This window comes from Hevea brasiliensis, chromosome 4, assembly GCF_030052815.1.
Source record: "Hevea brasiliensis isolate MT/VB/25A 57/8 chromosome 4, ASM3005281v1, whole genome shotgun sequence".
Taxonomy (NCBI): Eukaryota; Viridiplantae; Streptophyta; class Magnoliopsida; order Malpighiales; family Euphorbiaceae; genus Hevea; species Hevea brasiliensis.
The window spans coordinates 21,424,957-21,449,626 of NC_079496.1; the positions used below are offsets into that span (position 1 = coordinate 21,424,957).

Here is a 24,670-nt window from a genome sequence, read left to right on the forward strand (position 1 = left end):
TATTGTACATGAGAGATTATTATGTGTATATATATATATATACACACATGTGTTGTTGCTCATAATTACAAAAGATTCACTTTTTTCATTTTTTTGAGAGATGGAGTGTGTATATAATATTCCAAATCCAACAACCGAATATCGAAAATCAGGCACCCAATTTTAATAGTTGGAAAACAAACGTTTGAATTTTTTAAAGCAGACAAAAAAAAAAAAAGTTAAAAAACGAAAAATAAATATAATGGTTTGATTTCCCAGATTGAAACAGTATCTTATGCATAAATAGGGTTGTTGGTCCTCTAGCTAAAATTACCCTTTTGTCATCTTCTTCCTCCTTGTACACTTTTTTATTTTCTTCTGCACACTCTCTTGCCTGCTTTAATTCAAATCTTCTGACACTTTCTCTCAAGCTTTGTGCTTTTATTGTCTTTCAACAAGCTTTTATTTTGTGTCAAACACACTTACAAATGGGTATCTCATGGAATAATCTTCTCTAACGGAGATTTTCTCTCTCACAATCTGCGCTACAGCCTAACTCTTCATCAACTATCTATTAGTTGTGCAATTAGCTAGATACCCAGGTGAGTTTCTCCTTTTTTTTCTTCTTTTAATCTTCTTCTTAATGAAGAAATAAAAGTTTCTTGCTTTTCATCGTCATCATCTTCTTCTTTAGCATTGCCATGTGTTTGACTGTTTAGAAAAGAGACGTGAAAGAAAGAAAGAAGTGAACACTTGGAATCTCATGACTCTCTTCATTCTGAATCTAGCAACTGTTGTAAAATTTCCAGCTTTAGTCCAAGTTTCCCCCCTCTTTTGATTCTTTCTCCGCAGCCAAACGCATTCTTTTAGTCTTTCTTTGTTTTGCATTTGTTAGACGGAAATTTGGTCTGAACATTTAACATTTCAGATCTATCTATTTTCTTTCGTCTTCTATTATTTTACATTTTGAAAACAGAGTTCTCTTTTCCCACACGAGCAAGCGCGTGGTGGCTCGTGCGTGGTATGCTCATTTTACTGGTGTTTAAAAACATTCCACTGTCACTTTTTCACGTCTGCTCTTCTACGACAGCTCTTCACTTGTCAGTAAAAGCTTGATTGAAATGACACAAGTGCCCTTGCAACATCTCTTTGAAATTTAAGATCAAGTGTCTTTAGCCTCTGAAACTTAAAGGGGCACAATGATGCATGTTTTGAATTTTTTTTTTTTTTTAATTTTTAACTGAGTTTAGAGGGACTGATATGAGTTAAAAATCAATGATATGAGTTGGTGTTTTATGTACAATTATTGATTAGAGTTGACAGTAAACATCTGCTCCAATGGTAGGGTCTGAAAGTTGGAAGGTGAGTTAATAGTTGTCTGAAGTGGTCATGTAGTTGGCCAGAATGAACCCATATGGATGACAGATGGCACTGTCAATTCCACATCTCTGAAGGGTTGCATTTGCATGTAGCTCATTAGTGACATTCATCAACATTGCATGCACCAGGAAAAAAGATGTGCAAATCTTTGGAGGTGGGGGGTTGAAATCATGGCAATTTTTTTTTTACTAATTCACATTTGACAAAGTTTTCATATTTATCGATTAGAAAGCTCTGGAGGCATTTGGGAAATGTAATGCAAATCTAGTTTGATTGCCGTTTTAAATATATATTGTTTGGGTAATCTTCAATCGCTTGGAATGCTATCTAAATCCATGAAAATGAGCAATTTTAAAATGACAAGGTTTTGCAAAAGTTTGCCTTTTAGAGTGTGTGTGTGTGTGTGTGTGGGTTTTCATAATCCTTCTGTAAAAGCCATAATCTCGGCGATATGCATGTTTTCACAAAACATGGTACACAATTTATTAATGGGAAATTTATAATTTGGTCTTTGGGTTTTGCCTTATATTACACTTTAGTTCTGAAATCTAGGAAATTAATTATTTAGTCCCTGGATTTTGCACTACATTACACTTTAGTCTCAGAATTTTGATAACTGAATTATTTAGTCCATTTAATTTTAATATATAAAACAATTTAATTTCAGTAATTTTAATGTTTACAACAATTTCATCTATTGACAGAAGAACTAAATTTTTCAATATATTAAAATTATATAGACTAAAGCATGATATAGTGCGAAATCTGGGGACTAAATAATTAATTTTTCAAAATCTAGGGATTAAAGTGTAATATAGTTCAAAACTCTGAGACCAAATTGTAAATTTCCCTTTATTAATTGTTTCCTAGCTTTATATTTCTCAACTTGTTATGTCAGATTTTGAATGTGATGGTTCTGTTTTTGTATGAATTGAACACATGACAGATCCATGCCAAATGAATATTGTAGGATATGCATGGAATTCCTGTTTTCTTCATTTTATTTTTCATCAAACTGCAAACATGGATTGCAAATCTTACAAAAGTTGGCTTCTTTTGCTTTACCTTCTCTGTCTCTCACTATCTAACTTCAATGAAGAGCAAGTAATGTTCTATTTGATTTCATAAGTTGAAACATATGCTTTAGCTTTTACATGTAACTAGAAGCCAAAGTTACTTGATGTTCTCTACCAAGTGCTTGGCATTGGTATTGCAGACAAGAACACTAGGCTGGGATATCAAAGAATTAATTATGGATTTTATCTTTCATTTTTTTTTTTTTTACAATTTCGTTATATTGATATTTTATTTATGAGCTTCACCCTAACTCTTTTTTTTTTTCTTCCCTTTATCTTTTTGCATTATTTTCCCTTTCGTTTATCTATTAGATTCTTCAGAGAACAATTCTCTATACATTCCTTGCAGTTCTTCAACCAATATTCCTTAAGCTGATCAAATGCCAAGATCAAGGTAAGTAAACCCAATTTGTCACCAATATGTAGTTCTCATATACTTGTGAATTGTGTTGTCTTTTGATTTTTTTTCATTTGTATTTCTCCTAGTGCAAAGTTTAGCAAATATATAAGCATGTTGACTACTGGTATTAAAGATGCGTATATGGACTTCCTGATTGGTGAAGGTTATGCCTAATTCTGCAGCATTTACTGTGCGCAAGAGTTGGATTATGCCTTGTTTTATTTGTGCATGCTGTTTTGTTATTCTCTTGCGCTTGTGTTGAGCATGAAATGAAATCAGACATGAGATACTTGTCTATGCAACAAAGTTAGATGCGGCTGCCTGATTTTATGGCATGCACGTGCATGCTTTAATGGGGGTTTCACAAAGATTAAGATATTTGTTTCATCATTCATCACTTACAGGCTCATTCTGCTCTCTATTTATTATTTAATCTGGAATCCATTAATTTACAGAAGATCTGTATGTGTCAAATTATGAGAAATGTTGTGTGATTATGTGACTGGAAGTAAGTCATGCATTTCTTTTGTTTGCACAATTTAATGTCTACCATCTTGTGATTTTGTGATGAACAGGGGTTCAGAAATGCCTCAAAGGCAGTCGCCTCGAGGTCCACATCCACTTAGGACATCTAGCTCTGAGTCAGATCCACAGCATAATCGACTAATTACTGAGCGAAGTCCCAAGCTGGGAGACCGTCGCTCCCCTCGAGGTTCGCATCCTGACTCACTGAACCAAAAGAAACTAGGCACCCGTATTGCAGATTTAGAATCTCAACTTGGCCAAGCACAGGAAGAGCTGAAGATTTTGAAAGGACAGTTGGCTTCTGCTGAAGCTGCAAAGCAAGAAGCTCAACAAGAATTGGAGAAGAATACAAAGAAACCAGCTATTCTGGAGCCTGAGGAAATTCAAGAAAAGCATCCTCCAACTGAAATTCAGGATCTTGAAAAGGCAGAGAACAACATTGTGGACAAAGTATCTGATGAAAACCAGCAGGAAACTGATGTTTTTGAAGTTCCAGTAGAAAAAGAGGCTGTGGAGGCCAAGGCTGAACCTGGCCACCTGATTGATCAGGTAGAAAAAGGAAACTGGACAACTAAAATGACAACCGAACCACTAGCAATTTCAGAGCCAGAAAAGCCATCATTCCATGACTTGACTTTAAAGGATGATGAGATAAACATGCTAAAAGCCAAGTTAGAAAAGAAAGAAAATGAATTGGAGGCGTTCGGAAAAGAGAATGAGAATTTGAAGAATCTACTGAATGAAGCAACCTCAAACATTTCATCTGCTAAAGCTAAGGAAGACAAGATGTCCACAAGGTTAAGCCAACTGGGAGAAGAGCTGGAAAAAAGCCAAGCAAGTGCAGCTCATTTAAAGGATAAGCTGGAATCTGCAGAAGGAGCCAAGGAAGCCTTGGAAGCTGAAATAAGGAAAATGAGGGTGCAGACAGAGCAATGGAGAAAAGCAGCAGATGCAGCAGCAGCAGTACTCGCTGGGGCAGTGGAGATGAACGGTAGGATTACCGAGAGGTGTGGCTCCATGGATAAGCACTTTGGTGGTGTATTCGTAACACCAGGTGGTGGTGGGTACACTAGTTTTGTGGGATCACCAGGAATGTCTGATGACTATGATGATGGTTTTGGAAGTGGAAAAAAGAAGGCCTCTGGCATTAAAATGTTTGGAGACTTGTGGAAGAAGAAGAGCCAGAAATGAAGATATGATACAACCTCTTGTTGGTATCTATGTTATGTAGGCATATTCAAGTATTTTGCACTGTTTATGTAATGTATGTAAGCTCATGTTAAATTCATCATGAAACCTTTTCAGGGATGATCTTAATATATATTCTACTTTGATTTATGGGTGAGGAATTGGAAATTAGGTGGGAAACAAAATTAAAATCTGATTTTAAATTGGGAAATCAGTAAGGGAAGAAAAAGGGGTTGAATGATAAGTTGGATTGATTTCAGATCAAGCTTCTTGCATTCTGATTGAATAAGTCCAATATAGGGTAAATTAGTGTAAACTCCATAAGTGTATAAACAGCACACACTTTTGTACTTTAGTCCTTTGTTCTTAAAATCAAATTAAAGGATCCTTAATGTTTGATTCAAACGTTTTAATCTTTCAGTCAATTAAGAAAAATAATTATGAAAAAAAAAAATCTTTCTTAAGTACAAAATGCGTAGGGTAAGCTTAATTGAAACACTACTTAGGGTGGCAATCCGGTGAATTTTATTGATTCGGATGTATATATGTTAGTTGAGTAATAGGCTACAAAGCATTTTTCTTTTCCAAGTTTTTCAAACAAATGGAGTGCAGGCGTATGAGAAGATTTGTTCTTCTATTGGAGAGTTCAAAGCTTTTGTCTTTACAGTAGATTTATTAGCTTTGATAGTGGCTTTTTTGAGCAAAGATACATAAAATTATTGAATGTTTAATGTTTACTAGAAATTTTAGCCAATTAAAAACGTAATTTAAATTTAAAATTTAAGCAATGGAGTGCAACTTAAATAGAAAAACTTTAAATAAAAAGAAACCTATTCTTATTAAATAAACTTTGTGGATAAAAATGTAAAATTTTGAAAAATATATTGTTTAATCTTTTCGTCAGTTTTTTTGTTTTTTAGTATTAATAAATTACTGTTTAATTCTTATATTTTAGTGAATTTAATTAATTATTTTGTATATTTTTGAAAAACATATTAATTAGTATGTGTAATTTGATTCAATTAACTATTTAGTTCTATAATTATTTTTTATACCTAAACTATCCTCATGATATTTTCTTTATTTCTTTCTTATCCTTCCTTATTTTTCTCTTCATCATTTTTTTTCTTTACATCCACACTTTTTTCCCTTCATTTTCTCTTTATTTTCATATGTGGATAGAAATTGTACAAATTATCTTCACAAAAAGGTAATCAATTTCTTTAAATTCTAAATAATAAAGGAAAATTATTTCTTAGTAAAGAAAATATAAAAATGTTGTCCAAAGAAATAGAATTTAAAAAAAAATGTGAATTCAGATTTACTTTCCATATAGTAAAATTTCTATTTTTATTCAAGAATATATTTATCAAAATATAAAGAACAATTAATTAGTTTCACTAAAATAAAAAAAAAAAAACTAAATAGTTGTGTGTTTTAAAAAAAAAATCAACTAATTAGTTTCCTTAAAATAGAAGAATTAAATAATAGTTTAAATAGTACGAATAACAAAAAATTTGACAATGAAATTAAATAATTTAATGAAAATAAAATATATAAATTAATTAATATAATTTTTAAAATATAAAAATTAAATAATTAATTTCATTAAAATATAAAAATTAAATAATAATGTTTCCTTAATATAACTACACTTACGTATAAATAAAATAATTAAAGTAATTATTTTTCTATGAGCCGATAAATTATCGGTTTCTCTCTTTTCCACCCAAAATCACATTAAAATCAAACTCTCAAAATCAAAATAGAAAAAAAAAATCTCATAACAGTGTAACTCAATAAATCAAATCAAATTTAGGCAATATCAAAGGAGATTTTGTTCTTGTGAAACCCAAAAGGAAAAATGAACATTGAGAAAGAAAACAACATGAGAAATGGATTAATTTGTCTCTTATAAAATTGGATTTTTAAATTAATTATTTAAAAAGTAAAATTTAATTTATTTTGCGGACGATATTAAATAAATTTTATTTAAATATGTTAAAAAATTAAAATTTTCTTTTTGTGAAGATGTAAGATGTGTAGTTTTGTGGCTCATCAGACAATACTTTAAGAATTAGAGGAAGAAGAAGTTCAAATTGGATAAATATTCATGAACTATAGTTTCATTAATTAAATACAATTGACACTTTAATTTTTTTTAATATATTTAATTTTAACTAAAATTTAAATTTGAAACTTTTTAATTTTAAAGATAACTTCGTTACCTTTGAAATAAAACTCATTAAATTATAAGTTGATTTTAATAAGATTATTTGAAAATATATAAAATACATAATCCTGCTATTACATGTATCTTACAATCCGTTTGAAATTGCTCAGGTTTTGATTGAAGAATGTGTCAATTTAGAGCATGTTGATTTAATTTTTGTCAATAAATATCTTAATTTAGAAATTTTTTATCTAAATTCGATATATCATTATTTTAAAATATAAATATATAAAATTTATATATTTAATAAATAAATTTCATATATTACTAATGTTTATACAGATTAAATTGTGAATCATATAATGACTCATATCTACGGGTATTTATTGAAAAATTTTAAAATATAATTATTTTATATATAATCATCATATTATAATAAATTTTATATAAATCTGATTATACGAGCATATTCATTGTCCATATTCTCTTCTCCTTTCTACCGTTTCCTTTTCTTCCTTTTAAGTGGTCCCTCGGAGCCCACAATATACTAATGCTTAACGGTGTGCTACCAAATTTTCCTTGTGTAGGGGTTCATGTATAAATAAATACGTATGTCAGACAAATTTATATGCATAGATATATGATTCTATGTGGTCGGTCCAATGTCCATGCTTCAATTATTTTTATTTTTTGCTTATATATTTATTTATGAAAATTAAAAATCTATGGAAGCCGATACCCACAGGGAAAGAGATGAGGTGGCACATAGTCTAACCAAGCCAATAGAATTCAATTCTATCATCGTCATCATCATCATCATCTCTTGCATATGGATGTTGGTGGAGGAGATGCGCGCTTTTCAATCATTTTTTATTTTATTATTAATGCAGTGGTTGCAATTCAAAATATATATATATATATATATATATATATATATATATAAATTATTTATTATTATTATTATTATTATTAATTTTATTTCCATCATGGATATCTATCTTGACTAATCTAGATTCTAGTGCACGTGATTTTGAGGTAACCTTCTTATCTTAATAATTCTCTTTCTAAAACTATTATTTTTTAAAAAAAGAGTGTACAGACACGCAGATTACAGATCATATGCTTTATTCATATTAGAGTCAAAGTATAAGAAAAATGAAATTAATTGTAAGCCGATATGTCAATATATTAAAATTAATATTTAATTATTTGATAAATTATTTAAAATTAATTTTTAAATAATTTAAATATATGATTAAAAAATGTTTAAAAAAATTTAATTTATTAAAATGATTAAAAATAATATAATTAATTTATATAATTGTTAAAAAGATAATGCTAATAATTTTAATTATTAGATAATAAAATCTTTTACTTGATAAAAAATAATTTTAAAATAAGCATATAATTTATAAGTACTTTTAAAAGATAAATTACACGTTCACTTATTTATAATTTTTGATTTATAAGTAAATTTAATTAATTTATAAATTAAATAAAAAAAATATATCTTTCTTATCATTTAAATCAACTCTTGAAACTTGATTGTAAACTTTATTTGCAATTAGGAAATAAAAATTTTTGTCCTAAAAAAAAAGATAATTTTACTTATTTTTCTATTACATTTAAAGTAGCAAAATAACAAGTTGAAGAACTTTTTGAGGTGGTGATAGATAATGAGAATAAATTTATTGTCTTATTAACAAAAAGTATACAAACACATCACCAATGTAAAATTAAAAAAAAAAAAAAAAAAAAAAAAAAAAAAAAGACCTATTCAAAGAGTATATGTAAACACCAGGCAATTGTTCTTGATTTTGTGGAAATCATGAGGCTGCTATTTTCTCAAACAGAACCAGCCTATTATCAGCCAATCTTGAGTTATATGCAGATCTTTTATACTCAAACCATGTAAATTCTTTGTACAAGCTTTCCTCCTCTTCCTTTATCAGTGGGGGCAATGGAGCTATTTTCTCACTCAAAGGTGGTCCACCAAAATATATCATCGAAACTCTGGATCTCATGCTGTTTGCCAAAACCCTATGCCTCACACTTTTAAACCTCCCATTTGTCATCACCTATACCAACACAAACAACCATTGGTAAAATTAACTAACCTCTTTAGCTCAGAACTTTAGGTAAATGGAATCACCAAGGCTGTATGTTACCTGCAAAGAGTCACCAACATTGATGAAAAAGGAGTTCTGATCAGGTGGGACTGAAATCCAGTTGCCATTCTCAAGAGAGATTTGGAGGCCTGATGTGTTGTTGGATCTCAGCACAGAAATAATTTGTGGGTCTGTATGCTCTCCAAAGCCAATCGTATTGTTAGAATTCAGAGTTTGAATCCCAGGTCCTGGACATGGAATTGGAGGGTAATGATTTAGCCTAAAAACAGAGTCACTCTGTTCGTCCATCAAAAGTTTACTGAACACAGTTCTTGGTTGGATCCTTAAACCATCAGCCATCATTTCAAGAATATCACATGCCATCTTTTTCACAGCTGATATGTAATCATTCAAAGCAGACCTGAAAGAAATTAAGAGTAAAGGAATCAAATTTTCTATAAAGAAAATAAAAATCGCCGAATCTGATTGATTTTGTTGTAATTTGTGTACCTAAACTCTTCTGGATTGCTCCCAAAAACTTCAAAGAACCTCTGCGAAAAGGAATCTTGATTGATGGTGAAGAGAAGGTATTCGATCCAGCCCACATCGCCGTTTGGTCCAATGCTTCTGTTACCATAGCCTAAGGGATTAGGAGGGCCTGCCTTCTCCTTCTCAGAAAGAGGTAATGAGAAGAAGCTGAGAGCTTCAGATTCAAGCTTGGAAATGAATTCCACAGGGACTCCATGGTTGACAACCTTGAAGAATCCAAGTTCCTCACAGGCCTTAACAAGGAAGTGTTTGGAGTCGGTTTTAGAGAGGTCTATTATGGGGACTCCAGAAAATAATGTGGTGGGTTTGCAGTTTCTTATACATGACAACTGTTCAATAGCTGGTTTGGACACGACCTCCATTGTTGTTTCTGTTCAAGTATTGGATTTGGGCAAATTTTGAAGAGCAGGGGAAGGCTTTCTCGTAGGGAGAGAGAGAGTTGAAGAACTAGCTTTGTATTGAATCTGAGGTTGATTCTGGACTATTTATAGAGTGTGTATGTAAGAGGAAATTGAAATTAAAAAAAAAATATTATTATTTTTTTTTTTTTTTGAGTTTCCATAAATTTCCTGTATTTTATTAAAATTAATTATTTAATGTCATTTTTATTTTATATATATATATATATATATATATATATATATCCAATTAAAAGATTTTTATGTTCTTAAAATAAGCTGATTAATATGTTTTTTTTTTTTTTGACAATATTAGATAGAAAGATTTAAGAGTTTGAATTTGTAAAATAAGACATATTTTAATTGAATTAAAAAAAAATAAAAATAAGTAGGTAATTTTAATAAATTTTAAAAACTTAATAATTTATTTTGTTTTAATAAGATATTTTTGGCTACGCCAAGTTCATGTGTATCACTATTCATTGACTGGACTTCATTTGCATGCGCAAATAGCATTATCTAATAGGTTATTGGTCTTATTCGAAATTATAACTGGTGATTTCAATTCATTATTTGAATCAAAATAAAGAAATCGATTCTCCAATATATATATATATATATAGATCTTAAATTGTACTTGACCGTCTGTGAGATTTTTATATTTCTATTTGAACATATTAAAATTTTTCACAATTTTATTTAAAAATATAAAATTGAATAGTACAGCTCCAAGCAACTGATAATAAAAATAATAATAAATAATTATTTATTTTTATATTTTAATAAAATTAATTATTTAATTATATTTTAAAAAGATATTATTTAATTCTTGTCATTTATTTTTATTAAACTATTTGACATTTTCGTCAAATTTTCTGTTAGTAATATTAGACAAACTATTATTTAATCTTTTTATTTTAGTAAAACTAATAATTAATCCCTATATTTTAAAAAATATACTATTTAGTCATTATATTTTATTTATGTTAAACTATTTAGTCCTTCCATTAAATTTTCTATTTAGTTAATTCCTGCATTTTGAAAAATACTATTATTTAGTCCTTTTATTTTGTGAAATTAGTTAGTTAGTTTATGTATTTTGAAAAATATATTATTGAATAAAAATAAAAATTTTGATATGTGAGAACTAAATATGAATTTTTTTTAATTTCCAATTATTTGGACATCATTTTTATATTTTCTTTATTTGGAAATAATTTTTCCTGATTATTTAGAAATTTAAAGAGATTAATTGACTTTTTTATGTAGACAACTTATACTATTTTAATTGACAGATGAAAATAAAAAGAAAATGAGAGGGAGAACGGTGTGGGCATAGAAAAAAAGAAACATAGAGAGAGAAATAAGGGAGAAAAAGAGAGAAATAAGAGGAGAGGATTATGGTTGTTTTGGTATATAAAATAATCATGAAACTAAATAATTAACGGAGTTAAATTATAAGGACTAATTAACGTGTATTTCAAAAATATAAAGACTAACTAATTAGTATTATTAAAATAGAGGAACTAATAATAGGTTGACCAATTTGACTAACAGAAAAATTGACGGATGGACTAAACAGTTTAACAGAAATAAAATACAGAGACTAAATAGGGTATTTTTCAAAATGCAGGAACTAAGTAGTTAGTTTTATTAATTTACCCATTATTTTTTATATCTAAATTACCCTAATAATTTTTCTCTTATTTCTCTTTTATCTTCTCTTATTTCTCTCTCTTCATATTTCTTCTCTTTTATATCCACATCCTTCTCCCTGTCATTATTTCTTTGTGTTCATCTGTTAATAAAAATAATATAAGTTATTTACATAGAAAAAGTTAAATAAGTTTGCCTAAGTTTCTAAGTAATTAAGAGAAATTATTTCTCAACAGAGAAAATAAAAAATGATGTCTAATAAATTGAAATTTAAAAAAAAAAAAAAAATATATATATATATATATATAAAGTTAGATTTAGTCCTCACGTAGCAAAATTTTTTTTTTATCCAAGAATAATTTTACTTTAAATGAAAGCTTAATTTTCATGAAAGCTAAATTTTTTTTACATGAAAGCTTAATTTTCATGATTTTATTTTTATTTTACTTTTTAATTTTGCTTTAAATCTCTGAAATTTAACTCTCTAAGTGTTTAAATTTATTCTGTTTCATATTTAGCTTTCACTAAAAATATTTTAACTCAAATTTCTAAAATATTTTCATATATTTAAAATTTTATTTTATATATATTTTTTATTTTTCATTTTTTTGTAACCATTTAAATTTATGTATAAAATAAATTATAGGATTAATTCATTATTTCTTTTGTAATAAAAATTTTTTTATAATCAAGTGAGCAAAATATCGGTATAAATATATTTTGTACGCAAAAAAGAAGAAAGTAAACAAACAGTGAGAATATGGGGAATTGACACTCTAACTATTAAGAGTTTGTTTAATATTATTTTTTATAATTAATATTGAGAAATGTACTTTTTTTTAAAATATATTATTTAAAAAATATTAAAAATTAATTTAAAATTAAATTTAATAAATTTTAATTATAAAAATAATAATAAAATATTTTTTTTAACGATATTAATATAATGTTTCTTTAAAAAAAAAAACTTTTTGGACTTCAAAATCACAGTGTTGAATAGGCATTATAAATAGCGGAAAACATAAATTAAATTATAAAGAAAATAATAATTTTTCTTTCAATATAAAATTTACCTTTTTTATAATTTCACTCAATCAAGTCCATGTTAATAGCTAGCGAAGAGAAGAGACAAGTGAATTATCATAATTTAAATCAATATTACTCTTCAGAATTGACTCATCAAACTATCCAATTTCATAATTATTGTACAAAAATAAAGGTTTCTGGTAGAAACAGAAATAAAAAGAGAAGAAATCCAATGAAAAAAGGGAAGAAAACACAAGAAAAAATATAGAGAGAGGATCTCATTTGATAGCATCAAATCATACAATGAATTTCATAGTTCCATGAAGCAGCTTCTTATATGAAAATGGTCAAAATCTCCCAAAAATAAGTGGCATTCACTATTCCACTTTAGGATTAAAAAGTCAGATTTTATTCCTCCGAACAGACAGACCCGACAAGCTTATCGCATTCATAAGGACATTAATGGTCACATCCAATCGACTCTTTTAGATTTTCGCACTTATCCTTTCTTTCTTTGGTTTTCAATTAACACACTTTCTTTTTTAATAAAAAATATGATTTTTCCCCCTTTATTTAATTAATGAGAAATATTTACAAACTTGAATTGAACATTCAGTGGACTAAAATAAGAATTCGTAATGTATGAGATAAATTTATTTAAATTTAAATTAATTATTTCTAAAATGTTAAAGGGGATTAGCATTTTTTTTAATTTTTTGTTTTTATTTGAAATTAAAAAAAAAATAGACGTGTTGAAAGGAGGAGACTTCAGTGACAGTAATACTGAGATGCCGTCAAGGTTCTCCCATTTGGTTGTCGGTCAATTACATCATCCCGTTGTTATCATGTGTTTCGTCCAATGAATATGCCTGCGATGCGACCGCTTCATTTTCTCAACGAATTTCCACCTTCTTCACTTTTCCCTAAAATTTAAACTGCTTAATTTTTTTTTAATTTATATTTAATTAAAATTATTTAAATAATTTACAAATTTTATAATTAATTTAATGATTTTTATTATTTAACACGAAAATTTATTAAAATTTGATGTGTTTGAATAAAATTTAATCATTTTCTATTTCATAAATACCGATGAATTTACTAATATGTAATGATGAGTTTCACTATAAGATTTTATGTAATTTAATAAAAATATTTTTTATGAAAATTATTTTTAAAAAAAATATTTTTAATAAAAATAGTAATATTAAGTTTATGATATGTATTTATATTATACATATATAAATATTTTTATATTTTAATAAAATTATTAAAATTACGTTGACTATTTTGAAGCAGTTCAAACATTAAAACAAACAAAAATAATTTTTAGGAAAATAATTTCTGTAAAATAAATAGACTCTAATTAAACTCTTCTATTATGAATTTTTATTTTTGTAAAATTGATAGTTGATTATTAAGCTAATAATAATTCATTGTCAATAGTTCATTGTCAATGTGGATGGATTGATGTATTTAAAATATCACCAACAATTTTTTTTTTTTAAAGATAAAATTTGACAATTCATTAATAAGAATAATAAGATGAGTGTAATATAATATTCTCATAAGAAAAAAATATAAATATAAATAATTAAAATATTTTATTTAGGAATGATATGGATAAATAGAATAACCTTTCAGGTAGTAACTGTTCTTTTGTTTTTTGGACGACTAAAAAATCTTACTGCACATCTGTCTTTAGAACTTGTTACTTCTATAATCCATAGAAGATATTAAACCACCAAATATTAATGAAGGAACAGCCGCATGATTGAATTTCTTGATAGAAGATTATTACCTATACTTGAGTCTCTAACAAAAAAAAAAATGATCTAAGCTATATTTTGAATTGCCAAATAACCCATTTAAATATTAAAAAAAAAAACTTGACTCAATATTAAAAAGAGAACCTCATATCTGTTTATAAAATATATAATCTAAAGAGAGAAATTCAGATTTGTTCTAAATGAACACAGATTTGAGAGTTTATTAAAAGTAAAAACTAACAAAAAAAAAACAATAAAAGGAAAAAGAAAAACAATGTAAGGGTAGCCATCATTGAGAAATTCACCGGTGGTTATCAAAAAAAGAGATTTGAAAAGGAAAAAAAAAAAAAAGAGAGGAGAAAGGAGGAGAGGAAGAAGGAGAATGATCCACCAACGATTTATTTTGAAATGATAAAGAAGTATTAGAGATATAAAATTACTAGTTTAAATTTTTAAGTTAAATGATTTATTAATATAATATTATAACCTCTCAAATTAAAGGGTTAAAAATTCAAATCTTAAAGACTCAATACAAAATAGAGTAAATATGTATTTATTTACTCTTTAAATTTAATAAATATTTATCGTGTGAATATATATTAGAGATATAAAATTATTATGAAAATATATTAAAAATATAAAATTATTCTTAAATCTCTATCAATATTACTAAGGTAGTAAGTTGCAATCTTTCAATCTATTTGATAGTTGACATTGAGTACAAAGCTACAAAATTATGCAATATGAATACAAAAAACTCAATGTAGATGAACTGTTTCTGAAAATCTAACCCATCAACTAAATAAAAGACTAGGACTTGAAAACTTGCACTAATCATAGAGGTCAAAGGTTAGATTGTGATTAGTCACATCAAATTAAATATGGTCAATGAATGAGCTGGTGCCGGAGGTGACCCAAGTTATAGTAATGATGCTAATTCTATGCACCTACACTCCACTTTCAATTATATATCCCCTCAAAGTTTCAACCACAATATGAGGTCTGCTTACCATCTTGGATTCTGAGGGACCCTCTTAACTTCTGAAGGATTTTCAATACCCTCTCAAAATAGTTTTTGAGTACCAGCAGTAGGCTTAGAGTTTGCTTCTTGTGCAGAATTTGAATCAATAGCAACAGATGTCTTATTCATTATGCTGTGATATCTTCATTGGATGCTATGCAGGTTGATAATTACTTTTAAAATAATGTTTAATGTTTTAATTAAAATTAAAATATTATTTTTTTATTTAATATATAAATGTTCATTTTACATTTAATAATTAAATAAATAATTATTTTTTATTAAATATTTTTATTTTAAATTATTATATAAATAATTAAATATTAATAATTAATATAATAATTAAAAACTAGTAGAATAATTAATATCAACCGGGGTGATAGAGATTGAAAATGTCATTATTTTCACAATCACATCCTTTACACATATGGGCTTCTAGAAAATTACATATGAAATGTCTTATATAGAGGCAAGTCCCATCTGCAATGAATGTATGAACTGGAATCTTTTCATGCTTCACCATGAGCTTTAGCCAATAGGATTATAGTCATTTTCAAAGAGATAAAAGTTTTGAATTCCAATTTTAATTAAAGTTAATTATATTAAAAATATTCTCATTGGCTGGCCCCTTAATTAAAAAATAAAATTAAATATTTAATGAGTTAAAACTGATAAAACTATAAATTATAAATAATATTTTAAAAATAATAAAAAATTTTAACTTATATTTAATAATTCATAATGAATTGAAAGTTAATGATAGTTTATAACTTAAAAATTACAAAATAAAATATAGAATTATAAAATATTAAATTACAAGTTTGAATTTATTTTTAATATATATCTAAAAAATTATAAAAATATGTAAATATTCATATTATTTTGAATTTAAGTAAATAATTTTTTAATTAAAAAAGGTTTTAAATTTGATGATTTTCTTTGCCTTAACTGTAAAGCTGTTGGTCTAGAAAAGAAGATTCTATGTAAGCTATTGATAGGGTATAGGTACAATCTCCAAGTGAGGACCCATTTTGATACATGATATAAATGATTGGAGGGAAGATACAGACTCAGACATTGATTGATCATTGGATCCAATCAAACAAAACTATTCTGCATTTAATTTTATAAAATATTTTAAAATTATTTATTTTAAATATATTAGATTAATATGGAAGAGTATATCTTTAAAATTACTAAAAAATTTAATTTTAATATATGAAAAATAGAATTATTGGATCCAATGTTATATTGCCAATTGCATGCCCCACTAGTCATTAATTCCCTTCTCCACTCCAACAATTATAAGCATATTGTCAACAATTATAAGCTACTAAATTTGATTGATTAATTCATAGAATGTAATTAAATGAAAATGATATAATCATTTTACCATAAATTAAAATCGACTTTGCAATGAATATTTCACCGTTAATTATTTGATTAAAAAATATATCCTAAGGTTCAATTAACCAAACCATACCGATCCACCATCAATCTCTATTGACTAGTGCAGGAAGATATACTCATCATATGTCTACAAGATTGCTCATCTCTTTTCAACAAAACCACAAAGGAATTAAAGATGTGAACAAATCCAATGGCTCACCTCACCATGAATATTTCAGTTGTTATAATAGTAAATAGCCCACTGAATCAAGAATATTTCAATTCTTGCAAGAAACACATGCGCAGGAATATTTCAAATGGCTCATCATGAATATTTCAATTGTTATAATAGTAAATAGCCCACTGAATCAAGAATATATCAATTGTTGTAAGAAACACATACGCAAGAATATTCAACTCTTGCAAGAAGCACATACTGTACATCAACCAATCATTAGATGGATTCAAGCAGATGATTAGCACTATAGAGATTCAATAAAAGCTGCCTTTTTTTTTTTTTTTAATCTTTTTCTCTCCTTCTTCTATCATGGAAGAAGAAATGTAAGTCATAGGTAAGACAATCTTCAATAATTAGATTGCAGTTCTTCCAGCTGTTCCGATATTCCACCCTCTCTCCTTTTCCCTTTGATTCCTGTTCTGCTGAGTATCCTTCATTCCTGCTCTTCTACCATTGCCTAGCAATACCCTATGCCCCATCTTCCCCCTACTTCCAATGGAGATCCTAACCTTCTCCGTCCCAACATTTATTCCTCCTTTTCTTAGATGTTGCTGTGCTGGAGATTTCATCTGAACTTTCTTTTGAAGGCTTCGTCTCAATATGCTGCTTAGCTTTCTAGTGCCTTGTTTTATTGCTTTAGGACTGTTGCAATGTGTTTGCTCTGGCAAGCAGTTAGCTTCAGACTCTCCTGTATCTTCTTTCATATCATCATTGCATAATGACAATGGAGGAAATGGCGGTGCTAGTTGTGCTAAACCTCGCATACTTGGTAGGGGAATAAGTGAGGTGCGCCTTGGAGCTGGAGCTATTGAGATCCGTTGTGCTGTTGTGCAAATTGAGGCTCTGCCAGTTCTTTTTGGTAATGCTAGTTGTTCAGTCATCTCTGGGTTGTTTTCTTTTTCTGTGGGATCGATACACTTGGCAATGCCACTATCCGTTAAAAGGGGACATGTAGGTTTGTTGCTGTTGTTCTCCATAAGTGGTTGACTGGAATTTAGTTGATCGCTGCCCAGTACAGTAGTTTTAGGTTAATTGCAATTTTTTACTTCCTAATAGTCGGTTTGCAAGTGGCGGCCTCGGTGGTGCACTATTTTGCTCATCCTGCTGCAGTTTCATTTGTTGTTGCTGTTGCTCAGCTATCTTTAAGTCCACATGCTGACGTGCTAGCTTCCTTTCAATTAGCAGTTGTGACTCCAGCTCCTTCACCTGCAAAAACAACACAAAAATTAATATAACTAAGACAATGTAAGGTCATACAGTTGGCATGACTTCTGCTCAAAAAAGGAAAAGGTTATATGAAAGGCATGAATACAAAATTATGAACATTTTAAAGCCAAATTGGAAATGAGTTTCCAATATGTTACCTTTTCTTGAAGGTTCTTATTTCTGAGGTCTTTTTCTTTCATCTTCAAGTCCAATCCGTGGATTGTTTCCTCCATTTTCTTGATCTGAATATCTTTGCTCTTCAAGTCTTGTTTTGATTTTTCAGCCTTAGAATTGGTAGAATTAAGATTTTTCGTAAGCAGAAACTCATAGAAAAATGACAACAATACATAAAAATTTTCGTGAAAATAGAGCAATCCTAATCAGTTGTACCATCTGTTTGTGTCTCAGAAGTTCAGTAGTGTCCAATTGCCTTTTTGCAGGACCCAACTCAATCCCTCTAACTCTGGTTGCAAAGTTCAGTGAGCATAGGGTCTCACCCAGGTCATTCTCATTGGGACTTATCTGTACAAACATTAGTGTCTTTGAATCTCCTCCTAACCAATATAAATCCATTTGTCAGGCTTCTCATTTTCATTCTGCATGGATAGCAATAGAATAGAACAAAAGAAAAAATAACAAACAAATTGGAATTTCGCAGCAATTACAAACTAGAATTATCATTGCACTTGTCCATGCTCTTTTACTTTCTTTGGGAAATGTAGAAAGAAATTTACCTAAGGAATCTTGAAGCAGGTGGGTGAGCTTGGAATTCCTACACAGCAGGGACACATTTTGAAAATTTCAGACTGAAGATGCATGTATTGGGTTGTTGATTTGCACAATCAAAAACAATAAAATAATAGCAAGTAAATAACAACCTGAATGGGATGTGAGGGCTTTTAGTTGCAAGAGCAGATATGACATCACCAAGTGCAGATAAGGATCTGTTGATATTTTGAGTTTCCTTGAGCCTCTCTCCCTGGGCTTCGGTCTTTGCTACTCGCTCGCTTCCTGCTAAATCAACCAACCATAACTTGCTCTTTGTACATTCCCCATTCAATAAATTCTCTCCTCTCACCATCACACAGTGAATGCTGTATCAAGAGAGAATTACATAGTAGCCTTTAGCACTTCTTCTGATCATATTTTATTATTTATGTAAGCAAATTTAGTGAACTTGGAATTCAAATGGTAATATGGGATTCACATACCAATGGGATCGGCTGCTTTGCTCGTTGGCATTAGTTGATCCAACTGCTCTTGCATTACTTCCAGTTTGTAAAACTTCCCAAGCCTCACTTATGCTGTTTACATGTGCTTCGACCAAGCCTGGGACATGATGCAGTCCTTCACCAACTTGTCTTATTTCCAGCCTACATTACAGTGAAAAGACTGTTTGAGAATTGTCCAGTTTCCCAAAAACAACAGAACTGTTAGAAAATTTATGCAAGAGAAAGAAAATTGCTTGCTTAGAAATCTTTGTTTTTCAATTTTCCTATGCAAAAGATATTATAAGAAACTGCAGTAGTTTTCCTTTCCAAGTTTACCTTTTAATATAGAGAACCATAAAATGGGGTTTTCTGAATTTGAGTTAAAACTAGAAAATTGTTTGCCAATTTTACTTCTTCAACTCTAGGGAAAATGTTTACCACTTTCAACGAGTAAATATATATTTTTTGCATTTTACAGGAAAAGTAAATAAAAAATATAGATGAAAATTGGAGAAGAAAAAAGGATTTTTTTTCCCCCTCAAAGTAAACCCACCGTCAGCAATTAGTTTGAAGAACCCAAACAATTCCCATCTTTAGCGAACAGTAAGTGAAAATGTAGAATTGAACTTTCATATTAAACTAATCACTGGTATTGCTATATTCATAATCTTAAAGTTATGGAACTCTTCCAAAGGCATTGATGATGTCAATATTCCCTGCGAACTATTGCACAGAGTTGACAACAGACTTCAAGAAAACAGCAAAGAAATAAAGCCTTTGCTGTGTAATTTGTCCTCTTCTTGATTAATGACATTATCTATGCATTTATAAGCAAAATGGAATATGTCAATAATTGTCTAAAAAAGGAATCCTTAAGGTAAAATGTTCTAGGAACCCTAAGAAAGATAAATGACCAAGAATTTCAATCTTACCTCTTTGCAGCCAATCCTGGCTGTGAGACTGAACCCAGCAAATCTCGTATTTGCTCATTATATACCTCTAAAACACTCACAGATACCTCATACCGAAAGAGCTTATGGCGCTCCTTAATTATGCGAAATATCTCCTCAAGAATCCTAAAGTTTACTCCACGAGCTTCTTCTGTACCCTCCATTGTAAACGTTTTCCCAGTTCCAGTTTGTCCATAAGCAAATATGCATGCATTATACCCATCCAAAACAGAGGTTGCAAATGGAGCAGTGCCTTCAAAAACATCAGCTAAATAAACAAGCAAAAACAAACAGGTTATTAAGCAATATCAAAAAGAACAGCTCAACAGCATGTATTGCAGCATTACTAAAAAATTTACTGGGAACTTCATACTGAGTTGCTATTACCTTGGTCTGCTTGTGGGCTAAAGACAGCATCAAACTTGAAGGTTTTTCTGGGAAGCCCATTTGAAGTTACAGTGAGCTCACTATCTTTAGCAGATTCGAAATCAATAGTCATTGAAGCACCCAATGAAAGTTCTTCAGCATTTAAAGGCCTACATCGGCAAAAGACCTTTATGTTTCCTGCAAGTAAGCATCAGTTTTCAGTAAACCTCTTTCATTTTCTAAGCTTCCAAATCCTATATACCAAAGCAAGCATACAGTTACCTTTCAACTCTAAAACCTTATTGTAGAGTTCCTTTCGTTCCTTGGCCCCTTCAATAAATTTAATCTTGAGATCTTCATGCAAATCTATTTGCTCCTTCACTATCAGAACATGAACAATTAATTAAGAAAATAAAGAAATAATCTTTAATATTTGTACTTAAAAATTAAGGTAAATTAATAATGTAATTTTAACCTACTCGTGGACTGTATAGTGGACCTCATTTCATCCATATCTGCAAGGCATTTCTTATATGCCAATGCCTCCTCTGATAGCTTTATGTGATCCATTTTCATAAGCTGTAAAATGGAACTTTAAAAACTAATATCATTCCATATCAATTTGAACATAGGGACATCTCCTGTCATAATTATTTTAGTACCTTCAATTTCCTAGTCATGTCCCTCAACGATGAAAACCAGCTGCTCTTCTCTTTCACTTGTCCCTCGATGGCAAACGCTACACAAACAATTATCATTTTAAAAAAATTTTAAAAAGAAAAAGTCTGAACTGATTACCAAAGAAAATAATGAAATTTCTTTACCCAAGGACCCAACATGCATAGACTTGCGCATAAGCTCATTTTGGAGCTCCTGTAAAGATTTCCAAGCATCTTGACATTCCCTATTCTTAAGTTGATTTTCCCTCTTAAGTTCCTCCAACGCACACCTCATCTGTGTTAGTTCCCTTTTCTGAAACTCAACATGTCTAAGTAGCTCCTGGGAATCTCCCTTCACTTCTCGGCCACCATTATCTTGCTATTTAACCATTTTGTTTAATTTTTGGGAAAAAGAAAAGAATTAAAGTCGGTCAAAGTTTTGTTTTCTTTTGGATCATAAAGCGAAGTTTAAAACATGATTAAAAGGTATTACTTTGGGTGAGTTGCATTCTGCCACTTGAGATATTCCCATTCGTTTCAACAATTGAGCTTCTCCAGCGTCTGATATTTGAATTTTGAAAAAGGTTGGCTAACTTCTAACTGAAAACATGAAGCAAGAAACGGGGCAGAAACCAAAAGGAACTAGTAAAATTGAACTTACAAGCAGAAGAATCTTTGGTTATAGAAATGCCACATATGATTGGGCTTCCAATTACTCCTTCAAACCTAATGGATAAGCCATCCTCACCATAAACACAAGTCTTTAGGTCAGATATAACCAGAGGCTTATTTGCATCTACTTCAGCATATACGTCTAGGCAGGAAACAGCCTACAAGCGTGATCAATAAACAGAAAAAGATTAAGCTATTATCTTAATTCTTCAGAAGGCATTCCATTTTGTCTCAGTTTCATAAATTCTCACCTTTTTCTGTTGTATAAAAACATCAAACACTCTCATTCCAGGAGAACCGTCTGTGAATACAATTTCCGCAAGATGCAGACTCACAGCATAATTCCCCGGCTCCACTCCAGAAAACCAGTATGAGAAGTTGCCAACACGAGCTGTTTGGTACAGAGAAAGACCATGTTCCTGTCCATCTCCAATTGTAGCGTTTGTCCTTACAGTATCACCACCTGAGAAACAATTGTCCTCCAAAAACTCCACACCATCCAAAACCACAGTCCCATCAGTGGATCCAGCATTGATGCTCACCACAGATAGACGGTTTTTTGGGAATTTCTCTTCCTTTGCTGGCTCCAGAAGGAGCTCCAAGGAAGATTCAGGAGACAATTCTCTGTCAAATTTTTGGCATATTGAAGAAAACTTTACAGATGGGGATTTATGGGTATCTTTGGTATCAGTAGCCTCGATGCCATTCTTTAGAGAGAGCTCAAAAGAACACTTGTACTTGTTCCCATCCGAGAATTCAGGGGAATCTCCACAGTTAGTCGTCGGTACGTCAGGGGAACCAGCGCAAATAACCAGATCAGGAGATGTTAAAGAAAAACCAAGCATGGAGCGACCTGGGAAGATATGTAGCATAGAGCTGAATCAAATTCCGGAAAAGGCACTACAAAATATCTGATAATTGAAGGCCGATTCAAGTGTAAACAAGTGGGAATTTGAAGACATTATACCTTCAATGGCATCATTGGCAACTGGGTGAACAAGCTTTTGAGCATCAACTGTTTCCAAGCTTTGAAAGGCTTGCCGAGAAGCACCTAAAACAAGAATCAAGTAAAAATGCACGCAGAAAAACTAAATTCAGGAAGAAATGAAGAATCATAAATGTACCATTATCTGGGTTGGCAGAAGAATCAGGATCCTCCATTGTGAAAGTTGAAGATCTCGGTTGGATGTCTACCACTAAGGGCCAAGTGAAGAAGAAATTAGAGAAGCAGAAGTAAGAGAAAAGACAGAAAGAAAAGGAGAAAGGAGAAGGTATTTACAGTGGCATGTGAGCAGAAGTGGATCATGCCATTGATGATGATGATCTTCCATTGGTGATTTGAATGTGTAATAATCTTAAGAGAAAAGGAGGAAATGGAAAGAAACATTCAATCTGCGTTGTGCAATTGAGAAAAGCTGACCGTTTGCTCTGTTTTGAAATTTGAAATTTGTGAACCGGCCACACTTCTTGTCCCTCGGCTTTTATACTACTGCCCTCTCACTTCATATGGGGTAATTCTCCCATGCTTTGCTCTTACATTCCACTTCTTTTCTTTAACTTTAATTTATTATTAAAAAGATTTTAAAATTTATTTTTATTTCATAAAATTCCTTTAATTTTTTATAATAAATTTTTAAGTTAAAAAAATTAAATTACCATTTTATCTTTTTTATATAAAAAAAAAATTACCGCATTTACCATCATTAGAATCTAATACAAATCATAATTATTTGTATTCTAAAAAGATAGATGATTTATCCTCCACTGAAATATATTAAAACTGTATTTATAAACGTCATATTATAACTTAGATAGATTTTTTAATATGAAAGCTTACTATTATAAATTAAAAAGATTTTTTTTAAAATAAAAGTAAAATTTAGGGATTTTTTAGTAACAATTTAAAGTTAATATACAAAAGTAAAATATGAGGCAAAAATTCAAGAACATACTATAAAAAATATCCCATAAAAGGGTGATAAATTTTATAGTTATTTTATTTTTATAAAAAATTATTTTGAAATTATGAAACTTTTGTGTATAATTTTTATATTTATTTTCTATAAAAATATTTATTCACAAAATACATATTAAATTAGCAAAAGCTAATAATAATAATAATAATAATAATAATAATAATAATAATAATAATAATAATAATAATACCCTATTTATACATTTTGAAATCACTTTAAGAAATAAGACAACTAAATTCATTTACCATTTGCAAATAAAAGAACCTTATTATTTATAAATGACCTGAATTTTAAATAAATTTTCATTCTATAATTTTTTTTTTACATTTAGCTTGAAAATATTCTTTATATTAATGACAATTTAATTTACTATTAAATTTTATTTTAGAGGCATAATTTCAGTTTATGATATTTAAGTGGTATAGTTTTAATTTTATTTTTAATTTTGAAAATTTATACTCTCATTTAGTTGAGCAACTTTTAAAAATTTGGTCTTTGGTATTTTATAATTTAGTTAAAAAGATATAATAAAAATTACAGTTTAGTCTTTCTATTTTTTATAAGAAATAAGTTAGTCTCTGACGTATATTTCTAACTTCATGTTAACAAAATAATTCCGATTAAAATTCACTGTAATCAACCATAATTGAAACAATGACTAAATTATTACAAATATTAAAAGTACAAAGATTAAATTATTATAAAAAAATTTCTTACCTTCTTTGAATGAAATTATAAAGTATTTGTGAGGCATA

The 24,670-nt window shown here is 29.3% G+C and overlaps 3 protein-coding genes across 6 annotated transcripts; 1 reads left to right on the top strand and 2 right to left on the bottom strand.

Moving 5' to 3' along the window:
• The first annotated feature begins 281 nt into the window (after positions 1-281).
• LOC110664291 (interactor of constitutive active ROPs 1) lies at positions 282-4,698 on the top strand. Of its 4 annotated transcripts, none has more exons than XM_058145585.1 (3): positions 282-581; positions 2,785-2,829; positions 3,411-4,698. In XM_058145585.1, the coding sequence occupies exons 2-3, from the start codon at positions 2,816-2,818 to the stop codon at positions 4,549-4,551; spliced, it is 1,155 nt and encodes a 384-aa protein (XP_058001568.1). In that variant the 5' UTR covers positions 282-581; positions 2,785-2,815; the 3' UTR covers positions 4,552-4,698. The 4 variants fall into 4 exon arrangements, with proteins under 4 accessions (XP_058001568.1, XP_021679604.2, XP_058001566.1 ...); XM_021823912.2 differs by having other exon boundaries at positions 283-581; positions 2,748-2,829; XM_058145583.1 differs by lacking the exon at positions 282-581 and adding an exon at positions 1,306-1,341 and having other exon boundaries at positions 2,748-2,829.
• A 3,772-nt stretch (positions 4,699-8,470) lies between these two features.
• LOC131179266 (gibberellin 2-beta-dioxygenase 1-like) lies at positions 8,471-9,824 on the bottom strand. Its single transcript, XM_058145586.1, has 3 exons — positions 9,340-9,824; positions 8,890-9,250; positions 8,471-8,799 (listed from the first exon to the last, which is right to left on the bottom strand). The coding sequence occupies exons 1-3, from the start codon at positions 9,738-9,740 to the stop codon at positions 8,548-8,550; spliced, it is 1,014 nt and encodes a 337-aa protein (XP_058001569.1). The 5' UTR covers positions 9,741-9,824; the 3' UTR covers positions 8,471-8,547.
• A 7,124-nt stretch (positions 9,825-16,948) lies between these two features.
• On the bottom strand, positions 16,949-23,400 carry LOC131179265 (kinesin-like protein KIN-14Q). Its single transcript, XM_058145582.1, has 18 exons — positions 23,219-23,400; positions 23,064-23,135; positions 22,907-22,990; positions 22,191-22,792; positions 21,929-22,097; positions 21,761-21,828; positions 21,433-21,646; positions 21,271-21,347; positions 21,088-21,187; positions 20,891-20,989; positions 20,630-20,806; positions 20,225-20,510; positions 19,293-19,454; positions 18,960-19,175; positions 18,816-18,853; positions 18,472-18,635; positions 18,240-18,365; positions 16,949-18,081 (listed from the first exon to the last, which is right to left on the bottom strand). Exons 1-18 carry the CDS (start codon positions 23,268-23,270, stop codon positions 17,899-17,901), a joined length of 2,889 nt encoding a protein of 962 aa, XP_058001565.1. The 5' UTR covers positions 23,271-23,400; the 3' UTR covers positions 16,949-17,898.
• Between the last annotated feature and the right edge of the window lie 1,270 nt (positions 23,401-24,670).

Coding starts and splice junctions, on each gene's coding strand:
- LOC131179265 (XM_058145582.1), bottom strand. CDS start 23,270: ATGGAAGATCATCATCATCAATGGCATGATCCACTTCTGCTCACATGC. Junction 22,793..22,906: donor TGCCAATGATGCCATTGAAG/GTATAATGTCTT, acceptor ATATCTTCCCAG/GTCGCTCCATGCTTGGTTTT. Junction 21,348..21,432: donor TATGCATGTTGGGTCCTTGG/GTAAAGAAATTT, acceptor TTGTTTGTGTAG/CGTTTGCCATCGAGGGACAA.
- LOC131179266 (XM_058145586.1), bottom strand. CDS start 9,740: ATGGAGGTCGTGTCCAAACCAGCTATTGAACAGTTGTCATGTATAAGA. Junction 9,251..9,339: donor AGCAATCCAGAAGAGTTTAG/GTACACAAATTA, acceptor AATTTCTTTCAG/GTCTGCTTTGAATGATTACA. Junction 8,800..8,889: donor ATGTTGGTGACTCTTTGCAG/GTAACATACAGC, acceptor GTGTTGGTATAG/GTGATGACAAATGGGAGGTT.